At 49.7% G+C, this 15,912-nt stretch overlaps 1 protein-coding gene across 2 annotated transcripts in view; it reads left to right on the top strand.

Moving 5' to 3' along the window:
* Nucleotides 1-1,131: 1,131 nt before the first annotated feature.
* PPP2R1A (protein phosphatase 2 scaffold subunit Aalpha) overlaps nucleotides 1,132-15,912 on the top strand; it is a 40,932-nt gene continuing 26,151 nt past the window's right edge. The window contains exons 1-2 of one of the 2 annotated variants that reach the window (XM_025849053.2): nucleotides 1,132-1,317; nucleotides 14,990-15,080. In XM_025849053.2, the coding sequence (XP_025704838.1) occupies nucleotides 1,240-1,317; nucleotides 14,990-15,080 (169 nt within the window). In that variant the 5' untranslated portion in view covers nucleotides 1,132-1,239. The remainder of the gene's footprint in view (nucleotides 1,318-14,989; nucleotides 15,081-15,912) is intronic. The other variant, XM_025849054.2, reaches the window with a different exon arrangement.

Here is a 15,912-nt window from a genome sequence, read left to right as displayed (position 1 = left end):
AGTGGAGTGGTGAGGGGTGTTTGGAAAAGAAACTTGGGTTGCTCAGATGTGTCCAGGAGTCCTAGCTCAGCCTTGCCCTTCAAGAGGTGCAACGAAGGGGGGAGAATCATCCCAGGCCTTCCCTTCCCCGTCCCCAACTCCTTCTGTTAAGGTGGTCCTCAGAGGTGGGTGGGGGACTTTGATGAGTGAGGCTTGGAACAGGGATTAGTCAGAGGCAACAGTGCTCCCACGCTGTGTGAGGAGACCGACTCCGACGCATGGTCACAGTGCCAGCCCTAGGGATGGATTTTCTGAGACAGAGACAGACAGACACGCGGGGTTGGGCTGTGATGATGATGGTGGTTGTATGTGCTTCTGGGGCTGGAGGGCCAAGGCTGAAGAGAAGCAGTGAAGGGGAGACATTTATGCAGAGATCTGAGCATTAAATAGGAACTGCTCTCCAAGTAAAGGGATGGTTTGGATAAATGCGGTTTGACGTGAAAAAGCATGATGTCGTGAGAGGGCACGAATTTTCCAGGACCGCTTAAGTGTAAAACGGGGAGCGGAAGATGTGCCTAAACCCGGTTTAGGAACCAGACCCACAAGGGCCTTGAATATCAGCCCGAGGGGTTTGAGTTTCATCCAGAGTAAGGCAAGTCACCACCCTTCTTTGGGCCTCCGCATAATAAGGCAAAAACCAAAGGCTCACTCCCGTCTCCTCCCTCACAAAGTTGCCGGTAATAGGTCCACCAGCCACCAGGGCACTGGCTCAGGAGCCAAAACTTGCAGGCTGTCTGGGTCCCCCCCCACATGACGTCATGCAATCCTAGCAACGCATGCGCAGAACCTTTGTGCCGGACTCGCCAAAGGGCAGGTTTTGCCTCCTTTGAATCCCTCCATTTATTGGCTAGGAACAACTGCTCGTCTCGCTCGTTGTTAGCGGCGACGTAGGCGGGTACAATCTTGGTCTCTAAGATACCGCGCACTTCCGTTTCCTTCCCCTCTCCGCTGTACTGAGGCAGCCTGACCGCAATGCCTTCGACCAATGGCAAATGGGTAGTGGGCGGGGCTTCACTTGTCCGGACCAACGAAACGCGGGTTTGGCCCGGCGTAGCGCGGCCAATGACCGTGGGGCAGCCCCTGTAAAGTGGCTCGGGCGCCCCCACGCTCGTCTTTCGTCCTCTCTCCAGCCCTACCCCTCCCTGCCCCCGTTTCAGCACGGCGCCGGCCGCAGTCTGACAGGGACGGGACGGAGCCAAGATGGCGGCCGCCGACGGCGACGACTCGCTGTACCCCATCGCGGTGTTGATAGACGAGCTTCGCAACGAGGATGTTCAGGTCCGGAGGCCCCGGGGGTTTGGGGGAATACGGGAAGGGGTATTGGGGGCACGGACGGCCCTCGCGGAGGAGGCTCGGTGTTCGCCGGGAGTGGCGGAAGGGGGCGGCGGCCAATCAGCGCCGAGCTCTCACGTCTCTGGGACCCCAGACTGGATGAGACGGCGCCCGGGATTGGGTATTAGCCCACCGGAGGGCGGGAGGCAGGCCACCCTGGAGGGGTCCCGGGCCTGCCAAGTGCGCGCGGCGGTCGGGGTCCCAGAAAGCCGCGACCGGGGAGGGGGTCGGGCCACTGGGTGGGGCAGAAGGAAGGGCTCGGTGATTGGCGGTGAATGCCGCTGACTGGCCCCTTGGGGATGGGGGCGCGCGGCCTGCCCCGAGTGGGGGAGGGGCCCCGGGTTGGTCGGGAGCCCTGGCAGCTTTCTCCTTACTCCGCTCCGGCGCCTGGGCCTCCGCCCTGTGGGGTGAACTTTCTCAGGGGGGCCTGAGAGCGGCCTTTCCAGTTCCTGCTCTCCCTTCCTCTTCAGTTTTCGTGTGTGTTCCCGAAGGGGAGGGGCGGCGAAGACACTCCAGTCCCAAGGGGGCAAGTAGCCAAGTCTGAACGCGGATTTAGGTAGAAATTGTCCCGCCTTCTGGGACCCTGCCGGACTGCGGGTGGGCAGTTGACTCCACCGGCTAACACGTCTCTGGTGGGTGGGACGGGGGCCCGGCCGAGCCGCGCGGGCGAATGGTTGAGGAGACTGGGGACTCCGCGGGTTGTCCGTCCCAGCTCCACCTCCCACCCGCCGTGTGACCTTGTGCAAATGACTTCGCCGCTCGGGGCCTGTTTTCCCTGAAATGTGGGCGAATAATATAGTTCAGGCCGCACTGGGTGGTTGTGATGGCCTAGATGAGTTAAGACTACAAGTAAAATAGAACGGTGCCTAGTGGTTATGTAAGGGCCCAGTAAATGTTGGCGGCAATTATTGGGAGTAGTAATTGAAGAGGTCCCATTCTCGGTTTATAGGGGCCTCAGTTTTTGTTTATGAAATTGAGCGGACGGCACTGGGCCCAGCCTCTGAAGTTCGAGGCACATCACTGGTTGTGGAGTCAGGCCGACTGCCGTGGTACTCCCGGCTCTTCTCCTCCTTGCTGATTGACATGGGCAAGTTGGTTAATCTCCTTGGTCCTTGGCTTTCCTCTTCTCTCAGGTGGAGGTAATTATCTAGTTCACAGGGCTCTTGCGTGAATTCGTTTGTTCAGTAAACACTTGCCACCTATCAGTTATGGTGCTGAGGGTTGGGTGACACCAGTTGTTACGCAGGTGGCGGATGTGAAACAGCTGAATACATTATTAACAGGTGTGAGATGTGGGAAGACAACAATAGGGTATTGTGGTGGTGAATCAGTTAGTATTTATTGGGCCTCAGCCCTGAGGAGGGCATTATTTTAGGCACAGGTATACAACAGGGAACAGAAACTAGTGGCCTAGTGGAGCTTTAGGTTGCAGTATGGGGAAACCGACGATAAGGCGATTAAGTTAGAATGTATACCGTGTAAGAGGGCAGTAAGTGCTTCGGAGTAAAATGAAGCAGGGATGTGGAGGACCGGGAAGTGTTACAAGCTGAGATACAACGGCTAGCGAAGGCCTTTGCGGAGGGGACATTGAGCAGAGATGTGAAATGAGCAGGCCCTCACAGATATCTGGGGAATAGCATTCCAGGCAAAGGAAGCGAGTGCAAAGGCCCTGAGGCAGCAATATGCAACACATGTTCTGTGAACTGCAGGAAGCCAGTGTGACTGGAGCCAAGAGAATGAGCTGTTGGTGTTGGGAGATGAAGATGAAAGAGGCTGTGACTCAGAAGGATCTTGTGAGCAGTTACTTAAACCAGGTGTTGCCAGATCATTGAGCACGATTCAAGAAGGAGTTCTTGAGATGTTTTACAGTGCAACTTGACAAGTTTATTTAAGTGGCATGGGGACCTGTGGGTAGAAGGAGCTGTACTTCTGCTGTATGAAGCCAGTGGTTATATGCTTACTGCTCAAGGGGCAGGGGATGTGCAGGGAGTATTAGATCATAAATGTTTTCTTTGAATTTCTACTCATAAAACTTTCACAAGGTTTCTCTGGTGCTTATCATTTAGCTTGGTATTAACTGTTGGTGAGATGCATAGGCAGTCATGAGACCCTTTAAGAATGTAGCAAACAGCTTGTCTTTGGCCCTTACTGAAACTATGCAGGCTGTACATCAGCCTTCTGGGCTAAAGGTGAACATTTTTCTGCTTCTTTCCCTCATCACAGGGTTTGGCAAATGGCCAGGGGTGGCCCTGTGCCTTTTTATTTTTTAATAAAGTATTATTTGAGAACACGGGCCCTTTCATTTACATATTATCCGTGGCTGCTTTTGTGACACAACAGCAGGGTAGAATTGAGTAGTTGCAACAGAGACAGTTTGGCCCCTTAAAGCCTATAATATTTACTTCCTAGTTCTTTACAGTAAAGAGAATGTCAGCCTTTGACTTAAGCCACCTCGGTATTAAATGCCATCCTCTCTTCCCCACCCTACCTGCCCCCCTGCCCCCAAGTAGCCCATGTTATCAGGTCCTTACGAACCTTGGTAGACATGTGCTGTTTAGTGTGGTAGCCACTCTGTGGCTGTGGAACACATGAAATGTGGCTAGATTGAGTTGAGATGTACTTGTAAATAAAATACATACCAGATTTCAAAGACATGCTATGGAGAGTGTTAAACATCTCAGTGAAGCTTTTCATCTTGATTACCCATTGAAATGATAAAAATTTTGGGTTGAATAAAATACATTGAGATTAACTCTGTATGCGTATTACTTTTTTTAAATGTTACCAGAAAATATAAACTTACATGTATGGCTTGCATTTATTGTCTGCATTATATTTCTTTTTTTTTTGTTTGCATATTATTTCTATTGGGTTTTTATTTTTTTAAACACGAAATATTTTGTTCTACAACTTGCACTTTTCGCTTAGTATTTCTTCTGTATCTTTTCATGCAGGTACATACAGATCTGTGTTTAAAAGGAGTTTGAACATTTTCCCAAGAATCAGAGACCAAATCTCAGAGATTGCATCCGTGCCCATGTGTGTGGGCTTTCTGAGGACAGGGCTTGGCTCTGATTCATCTATTAGGATTTAGTGGCTCAGTATAGGCCTCAGAATTGAGGAGCTCAGAAAGGGTTGAATAAAAATAATAGCTGGTATCTGTTGGGTGCTTGCTCTAAGCTAACTGCTACAAAGGGCAGTACATTTACGAGCTTCCTGAATTCTCAGCCACCCTCTGAAGTAGGTCCTGTGCATACCTATGTTTTCTTGATGAGGAAATGAAGCACAGCATAGTATGTAACTTGGCCAAATTCATGCAGCTGAGAAGTGGAGGACCCAGGAAAGGTTCCCAAAGGAAGTGTAAGACCTGAGGAGAGAAGAGAATTTGGGGTGGACAGAAACTTGCTGACTATATCCATATGCCAGGTATTTTAATTGGTCTTTAATGAGACAGTCTAGGATACTAGGAAGAACATGGGTTTTGGAATCCTCTAGTCTTGATTGATTTGCTCAGGAAATACATGTTCAGCACCTCCTCTGTGCCAGACTGTTTTAAATGCTAGAATATAGCAGGGAGTAAAACAGCAAAGCTGCTGCCTTCATGGGGCTTACGTTCCAGTAGAGGAGGCAGACAGTGGATCAGGAGTGTGATGTCGGTGGCAGTAATTGCTTACTAGAAAAATAAGACAGGCATCAGGGTCTAGAGCAAGCCCAGGGTTGCTGGGTTTGTTTGTTTTTTTGTTTTATTTATTTATTTTTAAAGGTTTTACTTATTCAAGGGAGAGGGAGAAGCAGACTCCCCACTGAGCCCGATGTGGGGCTCAATCCCAGGACTTGTAGATCATGACCTGAGCGAAAGTCAGCTGCTTAACCGGCTGAGCCCCCCAGGCACCCCCCAGGGCTGCTTTATAGATAGGGTAGTGAGGGAAGGTGATAGTGGAGGAAGTGAGGATCTCTGAGGAAGTGGTAGTGAGCAAGGACTTGAAGAAATGAGGGAGAATGAATGGGGGGGGGGGCAGTCCAAACAGTTGGTACAAAGACCCTGAGGTGGGAGCATGCTCATTGTGTTAGAGAAGAGCAAGCAGGCCAGCGTGGCTAAAGCAGAAGGAATGGCAAAGCGGTGAGAGGTGAGGACTAGTCCAGAATGAGATAAGTGAAGGCCCGTGGACCAGAGCAAGGGCTTCTCTGAGTTTCAGGAGCTGTTGCAAGGATTTGCGTGGAAGGATGACATGTTCTGAATTAATTCTAAAGGATCCTCCCGGCTGTTGAGTAGGGGCCGGGCAGGAGCAGGTAGACTTATTGGGTGTCCTTTCAGAGCACCCAGGACTGGTGTTGGCATGGACGTAGGGAGAAGAGGTTTAGATTCTGGGTATGTTGAGAGGAGGGCTGTTGAAGCGGGGAGTCAAGGGGGGAGTCAAGGATGACTGAGCTTTGAATCCCAGCTCTGCCAGTTTGTTCCCTGTGTGTCCTTGGACCAATTCCTTTTCCTCATTGGGCTTGGATTCCTCATCTGTAGAGCAGGACTGATGATGAGGAAGCAGCATCTGCTGTGGAGGTTGTGAAGGTGCAGTGGAATCGGCAAATTAAGTGGCTGCCTAGAAGCAAGCATTCAGTAAGTGATGACCTTGTTCGGTTGTTGTGGTAGCTTATTGTTTTATACTTGGGAAAGTGATGTGCAAAGAGATTGCATCCCTTACCTAAGGCCTCCCCAGTCAGTAAGAGGCAGAGGCTGGACTGCAGTATCCATAAGTGTTTGGGGCCCCATGTTATTTACAGTGTGGTCCACTGGTTGAGAGGCTAGATCTCTGTGTTAGACCTTCTCTCTGTTTTCTCATCTGTAAAATTGGGAGTGTAATTTATGTAAAATGGGATTTTGTAATTGAGGAGTTTGTAAGGGGGTTGTGAGGATTAAATAGTATGGTACGTGGAAAATGCTTAGAACAGTGCTTGACGTGCTGTAAGTGTTCAGTAAATGCTGGCCCGTAGTAGTCATGGTGGTGATAAGATAATGGGGGCTTTGTCAAGGTGAGGTGCTTGGGTATTTTTAAAGACTACTCTATTTATTTAAGAGAGAGAGCGCATGCATGAGCGAGAGCAGGGAGAGGGAGAAGCAGACTCCCTGCTGAGCGCAGAGCCTGATGTGGGGCTTGATCCCAGGACCTGGAGATCATGACCTGAGCTGAAATCAGTAATTGGACACCCAGCCTACTGCGCCACCCAGGAGTCTTTAAAGACTATTTTTTTCATGATTACTCTAGAGCAGTGGTTCTCAACTTGGGCTGATTTTGTTTCCCCAGGAGACAAATTTCCGGAGATATTTTCGGTTGTGTCAGGACTGGTGGGGGGAGTGCATCTGGGATCCCGCGGGGAGAGGCCAGTGATGCTGCCCAGCATCTTAGATACACAGGATGGTCCCCCCCACAAAGGTGATCCAGCTCCAAATGTCAATAGTGCTGAGGTTTAGAAACCCTGCCATGTACCTGATAGCATGATGAGTACTTTGTGTTAAGTCCTCACAAAAGACATCTGAGATAGGTGCTAATTCACTTTCCTTTAAAAGTTTTTTTAGTAGTTAAATATCAGATGTCAGAAATTGCCACATATTTTCATCTGTTCCTCACCCTCCCTCAGGTTTTTTGGGGGTTTGTTTTTAAGTATTTTAAAAGTCAGTTCCAGGCTTCAGACATTTTCTCCACGTGCTTTGTTAGGCATGTCTAAAACCGGATGTTTTTATAGCCGTGGTGCCATCATCTCCATCATACCAAGCAGTTCTAACTGTGATTCCTCAGTATCATCTAAACCTCAGTTCATAATCAGATTTCCCCGATTGCTTCAGAAGTCTCCTTTACGTTTGGCTTGTTTAAATCAGTTTGTGAATTTGTGAATCTTGGCATTTAATCAATAAGGATACTCAGTGTCCCACAGCCTAGTAAGTAATGACGCTAGGAAATAGCCAAGGGCACTGGGTTTCAGGGCAGCACTCACTCCTTAACCACCAGCTGAGCCCCCTGTGCAGACAAAGTCTAGGCCTGGAAGTAATACAGGGAGACAGTGCCATAGGTGGAAGCCGACTGGGATTTTGAATCCTGGTCTGGCCACTTTCCAAATTATTCAAACCTTCTGGCCTTGGTTTTCTTGTTAAATGAAAAAAGGGTGGAAGACTCAGAGGCTGGGTGGTGTGGGTTAGTGAGATGGACTATGTAAAGACCCTGCAGTCACTGGCTACTGTCCGAGACCTTGCAGCAGCTTGCCCCATGTCCATGTCTCAGGAACGTGGAGTTAAAGCTCCGACTTCTTTTTATGGAATGCATGGGGAACTGGTGAAGCAGAACTTAGAACTGAGGTTGCTCTCTGAAAGTTTAAACTGGAAGAGAGAAGTTGTGTAGGAAGGCAGTGCAGAACTGGGTTCAGGTTGCAGGTTCTGTCCCAGTTCACTGGGTGGCCTGCATTCTCCTCTCTGCCTTGCTTGCCTGGCTGTAGAATGAGTGTGGGGCTGGTGTCTGTCTCTTGCACTACAAGAGAGAACATGTGTAGAGTACCTGGCTGTGTACCTGTCACATACTAAGGACTCTAAATTGTAGTTGAGTTTTTAAAAACTGAAATTGTTTCTTTTTATGCTTTTTTAGCATGCCCAGCCCTGTACTAGGTTCAGGAATCACCATTGATAACAGTCCTGACCCTTGTCCCAGAGACAAGTCACCTTCCAAATGAGGGAAACAGGCACGTCCATAAATAATTATCATGCCAGGCAAACTGCTGCGAGAAGTATTCCCTCCAGTGCTGCAGCTTCTGAGGGTGGAGCAATTACCGTTCACTCCTGCCCCTGAAATGTCAAATACATAAGAGACAGTGGGAAAGAATAACAGCTAACACTGAGGTGCTTGCAGCCTGCCGGGCTCTGTCTCTAGGCTCTCCCTATTTGATCAGTCCAGCAATCCTGTGAGGTCAGCACTGTTGTAATTCCCATTTTACAGGGAGGAAACGGAAGCTCCGAGGTGCCTACACTTGCCCGGGACCCTTAGCTAGTGGGTAAAGCCAGAGTTACGTGCTCATTTGTTATTTAAAAAAAATAAATAAAAAAAATAAAATCAAATAATGTAGAAATACAGGTTGTGATGTCCATTTTCACTCTTCAGCATTGCTAAATGATTACCAGGTGGGTGCTTAGTTTTTCACACCCACACACATTGTGTTCATTTAAAAACATGATCCTTTGTGGAATAAGCAAGAAAGATATATAGACTTTAGGACTTTATAGGAGGTAGAGTGACTTCTGTCGCTCGCTGAGCCTTTCCCCCGGCCAGCCGGGGCTCCTTGCTAAAGCACACGCCTTACATTACAGACCCCACCACCCCATTGCCAGCCACCACCTGTTCCAAACAGTAACAATTTGGAGCATATTCCTCTAGATACTTTTTATCTCTGCTGTATTCACATCTGTAATTCCTATTTTATAAAAAAAAAATTAACCCCCCAGGTGTTTATTAGGCTCTAACTCTGCCAGGTGGTGTCCTAGGTTCTTGGGGCGCAGGGTGAAGAAGACAGAGCCCCTACCCTGTGAAGCTGATGTTCTGGTGGGGAAGGACAAACTGAACAAAGAAGCCTGTGTCAAGAGTGCTGAGAGTTCATATACGTGGGGAGTGAGGGCATGCTGTTTTCTCTGGGTGGTTGTGTGTGAGGATCCAGCAGAGGCCAGGGTGAAGTAGGGGGGCACCCTGAGGTGTCTGGAGGGAGAGGGTTTCAGGCTGAGGAAATAGTCCATCCGCGAGTGCGCAGAGCTTGGTGAGAGTGGTGTTGCGTTGTTGGTTTGTTGGTTACTCTCAAGGAAACCATTGTGACAGGATTTCCAGGGGCAAGGGGGTGGTGGGCAGTGCGAGTGCGTGGGGAGGGGGCTAGATTATGTTGGACCTCATAGGCCATAGCAAGGCTTTGGATTTCAGTCTGTGAAGGGAAGATGGATTGCCTGTGGCTCACACTGTACACATTTGTGGCGGGGAAGCTCCCTGGGGCCACACGGTACGTGTACGTGTCAGGGAAGCTTTGTGGATCCAGTGGGAACATGGGCCTTAAAGAGTGAGTAGTACTTCTACAGGTGGATGTAGTGGCGGGAAGGGAGATTTTATACGTTATGTCTCTATGCACTGGGCTGTGTGCCGAGGGCTGCTGGGCATACAGGCAGCCCCAGCCCAGGGTGACGGGCTGTCGTGAAACCATGTATGTGGAATGTCATGGGTGCTTGACAGGTACCTGCTTGGGGGACCGTGCACGGGGTAGACTTCAGCACTATGCCATGATCAAGGGACAGTAAGGATTTCTTACTGATGTTGTTAATAGCTGCTCCATCAGGAATGTCACAGAGAACACAACCAACAGTGGTTTCAACAAGTTAAGGATTCATTTTTTCCTTACATGACCAGTTTGGCAGCTCAAGGATATCACAGAATTGGGTCAGAGTAGGCCGTTCCTTTGACCTGCCTTGTGTGGCCACAAGATCGCTGCAGCATCTGTTGTCATTAAGTCCTCACAGAACCACACTGGAAGCAGGGGCCGACCCAGGACAGAGATTTTTTTTACCTTGTCCTCCTCCCCTTCCCCCCTCCCCAAGGAGGAAAATCTTTCTTGAAGCTCCTTGGCTGACTTGCCCTTGTCTCTTTGTCCAGAACTAGGTCATGAGTTGAGGTCACTGGAATTCATTTTGTCTATAAATAAGAGAAAAATTCTAAAAGAGGCTTAAATGGCTTGAAGTTTATTTCTGACTTATGACCAAAAAGTCTGATGGCAGTGCAGGCTGGTGTGCCACTCTTTCACTTTTTGGTGTCAGGGGCTCAGGCTCTTCCACATTGTACTCTGCTTGTATGTCCTCCATCCTGCCCTCCTCATCTCCAGGTTACCTCACGATCCCAAGGTGGCTGCTGAAGCCCAGCCATCATAGCCCCCCATTCCATGCAGGAAAGAGGGAAGAAGAGTGTGACCGCAGGTTCCCTTAAGGACACTTCCTAGAAGTCACACACACCATTCCCACTGGGATTTCACTGGCCGGGCATTAATCTCCTGGTCATGTTGGATGAAAAGGGAATTCGGAAATGTCTTTTCCTGGGAGTCATGTTCACAGCTGAAAACCAGGAGTTATGAGCGGCAGTATAACCCAGTGCAGGAGCTCTTAACCTGGGGCCCATCCAGAATTCCAGCACAGGTCCATGAATTTGGATGGGGAAAATAACATCTTTATTTTCAATAACCTATAACTCGAATTTAACTTTCCTCCTGTTCTGAATTGTAGTATTACAATAGCAAAATATAAATAGTGTCAGCAAAACCTGTGGAAATCATGACTGTTCACATCTCATTTCAGCTGTTGCAGGTACTTCTAGTGTTGTCAGTGTTCTCCTCTGTTTCAAAATTGTGGTTGTTATTAAACCTGCTAAGGGCGGCATCCCCCCTCCCCTGCCCAAATTAAAAACACAGAAATACAAATTGGTGGTACTGGTTAAGAGCCAGGTGACTGGCGTTCTCATCCTGGCTCTGCCACCTATAAGCTGTGTGAGGTTACTTAACTTCTCTGTGCCTTTGTTTCCTCGGCCACGTAATGGTTGATCCAGAATCTTCATGAGGTTGTCTCGAGGATCAAATGAGGTAAGACATGAAGGCGCCTAGAATGGTGCCTGGCACACCGTATGCACCATGGGAGGATTTGTTACAATTTTTTTTTTCACTGTAAGAGAAAGAAAAGGAGACCTGGGGGAACAGCTAGCCTGCTGCCACGCACGCCCTTCTTGTGATATCTGAACAAAATCGGGATGCTGTCAAGAGGGTGAGGTCACAGCTCCTATTATTGTCTTTGCTAGTTGAAGGGTGTTCCCAGGTTTACGTCACTTGGTACTCACAGTAACCTTCTGAGGATGGGTGATATTGTAATCCCCATTTCACAGGTGAGGAAATTGAGGCCCAGAAAGGTACAGAGTGGCCCAGGATCCCAAGCTGCTTAGCCTTGAACCCAGACCACGTGGCTCCAGAGTGCCACCCTGTGCTGCCTTTCCTGAGTGTTCCTGGTGCCGTCTGTGCTGACGAAAGCAAGCTGACATTCTCAACGACACCAGCACCAGCATCTCCAGAGACAGGAGGGAAGGGGGCTCTCCAGCATGGCAGGGATGGCCTGATTCCTGTGCGCCCACCCCTTGGGCACCTTTGAGATGAAGAGTCTGGGTGCCTGGCTTCCAGTCTGGGCTCTGGGGCTTTCTGGCATATGACAGCGTCTTTGTGCATCAGCATCCTCACCCTTAAAGCGATAGCTACCTCAGAGCTCAGTTCTCAGGATCAAGTGTGTTACTTCCCCACGTCAAGCACTTGGATGCTGTCAAGTACATAGCAAGCAACCAGTTGTTAGCAGCTCTTGTCGCTGGCCTTGTGCTTGTGCTCATTCCCTGCTGGTGCCTCGTCCTCAGGGCTGCGCTCGGCCGTCGGGGCCCTGGCCCTCGCATGCGTTTCCCCATAGCCCAGAGGAGAGAAGAACCCAAAGATCTAACTGGGAGACGACAAAGACAAAGGGAACAGGCAACTGAGTCAGTACCCCTCCCCCATATTTTATTATGGAAAACTTCAGACCTATAGAACGTTTAAAGACTTGTACAACGGCCAGCAAACTACGGTCCATGGACCGAATTCAGCCCGTGGCCTGCTTTTGCAAATGCAGTTTTGTTGGAACACAGCCCTCCCCATTTGGTTGCATATGTGTCTGGATCTGTGGCTGCTTTTGTGCCAGTGCACAGTTGAGTAGTTAGGACAGAGACTCTGGCCCAAGATGCTGAAAATATATACTTGCTGGCAATTTACAGGGAAGGTTTATATTTACCGCCTGTATTCATTCACTGTTAGTGTTCCCCATCTTTCGGTTATGTTTCTGTAGGTGTTTTATTTTTTGTCTAAATAAGATGCAGGCCTCATAATACTTAATCTTGAGGTTCGTTGCTGCCAGAGAGGTGAGTGTTTGGACCACGTTAAACCCCAAAACCCAGTGACGTATGAGAAACGTGGATGCATTTTTCTGAAAGGGGAGGCCGCCATAGCATTTCCTCAGAGTCACATTATTGTCTGTGACCTCAGGGAGTTTTAAACCCCGGGACCAGGGAACTGATGTAGGATCTTTGGGAAGAGAACTGGCTGAGGGGGCCCCGTCCCTTCTTCTGCCTCTTCTTCCGGGAAGAGGATGCCTTGTCTGTGTCCGGCAGTGGCTTACTCACAGGGGTGTTCCCCCCCACTCCCACGCGCATGACCTCACTTCATTCTGCCGCAGCCCTGTGAGCCGGGAGGAGAGGCCGCGTTAGTGAGCTGGAGAAACGAGGGTTTCCATTCCCAGTGGCCCGTGCCATCGGAGCAGCTGGGTGCCAGCTCTCTCAGTGCTCGCTTCGGCTTGTGTCTGCCCCTCTGAGCCTGTCTCTGCAGTCATGAAAGGGGTGTTGGATGCCAACCTCCCGAGGCGTGAGAGGATCGAGAGAGGTCCTGACACCTAAGTGCTCCATGTGAGAGACCTGTCCTGTGTTAGCCAAACATGTTAGAGTTCTAGGTGCCACAACAAATCACCGCTCATTTGGTGGCTTAATGCAACAAAAACTATCCTCACAGTTCTGGAGGCCAGAAATTTGAAATAAGGTGTCAGCAGGGTTGCTTCCTTCTGGAGGCTCTGAAGATTACTTTCATGCCTCTCTCGTAGCTTGTGGTGGCTGCTGGCAATTCTTGACGCTCCTTAGCTTGTGGATACATCCGCTCGATCTCTCCCTCCGTCTTCACGTGGCCTTCTGCTCTGTGTGGCCCCGTGTCTTCTCCTTTTCTGTCTCATCAGGACACAGTCATTAGCTGTGTAGAGAACACTTGCTCTCCTTTGTGTCTCCTTGACTCTCACATGACTACCACACTCCTTACTTCTGCCACCACGCGTGAAGTGTTTCCCCAGGCCAAGCAGTTCTCTGCAATACCAGCTGGGTGTCTTACAGTTCAGTTCAGTTGTAACGCTCAGCAGAGTCCATGCCAACCCCGCAGATGAAGGGCTCTGTCCCCCAAGACCACCCCCCACTTCAGACGCCTGTCGCAAGTAATAGGTCCCCACATTACCCACAGCTTCTCTCAGACTTGGCTACAAATTGAGGTTCCCATTACCCTGTCCTTGGATTTGATGATTTTTCAGAACAGCTCACAGAACTCAGGGAAACACTTATATTTTATCAGCTTATTACCTAATAAAAGATATGATAAAGGATTTATTTTTTTAAAAGATTTTATTTATTTGAGACAGAGAGAGAGAGACAGAGAGAGAGAGCATGAGAGGGGGGAGGGTCAGAGGGAGAAGCAGACTCCCCGCTGAGCAGGTAGTCCGATGTGGGACTCGATCCCAGGACTCCAGGATCATGACCTGAGCCGAAGGCAGTCGCTTAACCAACTGAGCCACCCAGGCGCCCTGATAAAGGATTTAGATGAACACGCACATGAAGAGCTGCATAGGGTGAGGTCTGGAAGGGTCGTGCGTACAGGAGCTTCTGTTCCTCTTCAATTGGGGTGTGCCACCCTCTTGGTATATGGATGTTTTCACCAACCTGGAAGCTCCCCAAGCTCTGTATTTTGAGGATTTTTGTGAAAGCTTCATCATGCAGGCATGGTTGATCATTAAGTCCATTTCCAGCTGCTCTCCCAGTGATGAGGGTAGGGCTGAAAGTTTCAAGCTTCTGCCTATGGCTTGGTCTTTCTGGTGACCAGTCCCCATCCAGGAGCGCACCAAGACATGCTTCATTAGAACAAAAGACATTGCTGTCACTGAGGAAATTCCAAAGAACTCTGTGCAGGAACCAGGAGCAGAGACCAGTAAACATATCTTCTGTTTCACTGTTTCACAAGGACTCCCCCCTAAATTTGGAATGATTTCATCCTGAGATGCTGACTTAATTACATCTGCAAAGTCCCTGTTTTCACATTCTTGAGTACTGGGGGTTAGGACTCGAGCATATCTTCTGGGGGCCGCTGTTCAACCCCTTACGCTAGTGCTGTTACTACTGCTAAAGGTACTCCTGTTTATACAGCACTGTTAATCATGTTTTATATTAGCTGGTGGTCCTGGGTTTCAGTCCCTGCCCCACAGCATCTGAACCGTGTGACCCTTAGAAGGGACTTTTGTTCCCTAAGCCTGTTTCCTCCTATGTAGAACGAGGCTTATAACAGCTCTGACCTCCGGGTTGTCGTGAGAGCCTGTGCATGTGAGGGCCCAGCCTAGGACCCGGCACAGAGCAAATGTGCTGGAACGTGGCCGCCCCTGTTGGAGCATGTCAGGTGGTGCTGAGTGCAGGAGGGAACCAAAGCAGAGGAGGAGGGCCGGGCATGTGGGGACACAGTGTGCAGCTTTAGAGAGTGGTCCTGGAAAGCACCACCGAGTGGGTGTCTGCTCAGTAAGACTCAGTGGGTGCTTTTGGTGAGGCTGCTGCTACCATTGTAATTTACTGACTCAGTCATTTGGTAGGTGTGTGCCACATCCTTACACACATTAGGCTTCCAGAGGCTGCCTGGGTCTGGAGCTGTCACACGCCCCTAAGTCTGGGCATGCTAACATTCTCCCCTGCTTTTCTCGTTCTCTCATTAGCTTCGTCTCAACAGCATCAAGAAACTGTCCACCATCGCCCTGGCCCTTGGGGTGGAAAGGACCCGCAGCGAGCTCCTGCCCTTCCTGACAGGTGAGGTGGTAGACTCCTGGGGCCCAGGCGGAGTGGGGACTGTCCCGGGGTGGGGGTGGGGGGGTTGGTTCCTGTTAGGTAAGAGAGGCCTCGTTAGGGATGTAACAGACTGTGAGGGTCTGCTCTGTGCTGGGCACGGTGGGGTGGAGGCAGGATTGGTGAACGGGGTCTGGAGGCAGATGGAGCCAGGTTTGAATCACAGCACTAACAGTTAAAAGCTGGTATCTCGAGGTGAGTCATTAAACCTAACTGTCCCTTAGAGTTTTTATGTATAAAGTGCAGATTAAACACACATGTGCTATAACATTGATGTGAGCATTACATAACAGTAAGAATAATTGCTGACATTTATCCCCCGCCTGCCATGTGCCAGGCAGTGCTCCAAACCCTGTCTTGTGAGCATTGGGTTAGTTCATGGTCCTCAGGATGGGGGCCTGTGCTCAGTAAGTACACATCAGCATTGTTCCCCATTGTTAATCTCACAGCAGCTCCTTAAGGTAGGGAAGACTGCTGCCCCCATTTTATAGGTGAGGACGCTGAGGTTGAAGAGGTGAAGGAGTACATTTGCCTGAGACAGCTAAGTGGTGACCCACAGGGGTTATTGATCTAGTCATGCTGGCTGCAGACTTAACAGCACTGCTTAATGACTCAGGGTCCTGGCGACCTGGGTTCAAATCCAAGCCCCACCACTTTCTAGCTGTGTGACCATGGGCAAGGTATTTCACATCTGCCTGCCTCTGATTCTTCGTGTGTGAAGTGGGCCTAATCGTATAACCTGATACCACGATTAAATAAGATGCCATGTGAAGTGCTTGTACCGGCTGTGCTCAGC

The sequence above is a fragment of the Callorhinus ursinus genome, unplaced genomic scaffold (assembly GCF_003265705.2).
Source record: "Callorhinus ursinus isolate GAN/ISIS: 27379988/994484 unplaced genomic scaffold, GSC_fseal_2.0 scaffold101, whole genome shotgun sequence".
NCBI lineage: Eukaryota > Metazoa > Chordata > Mammalia > Carnivora > Otariidae > Callorhinus > Callorhinus ursinus.
Note: the sequence above shows the minus strand (reverse complement) of the source record. Positions and strands in the feature narration are given on the sequence as shown.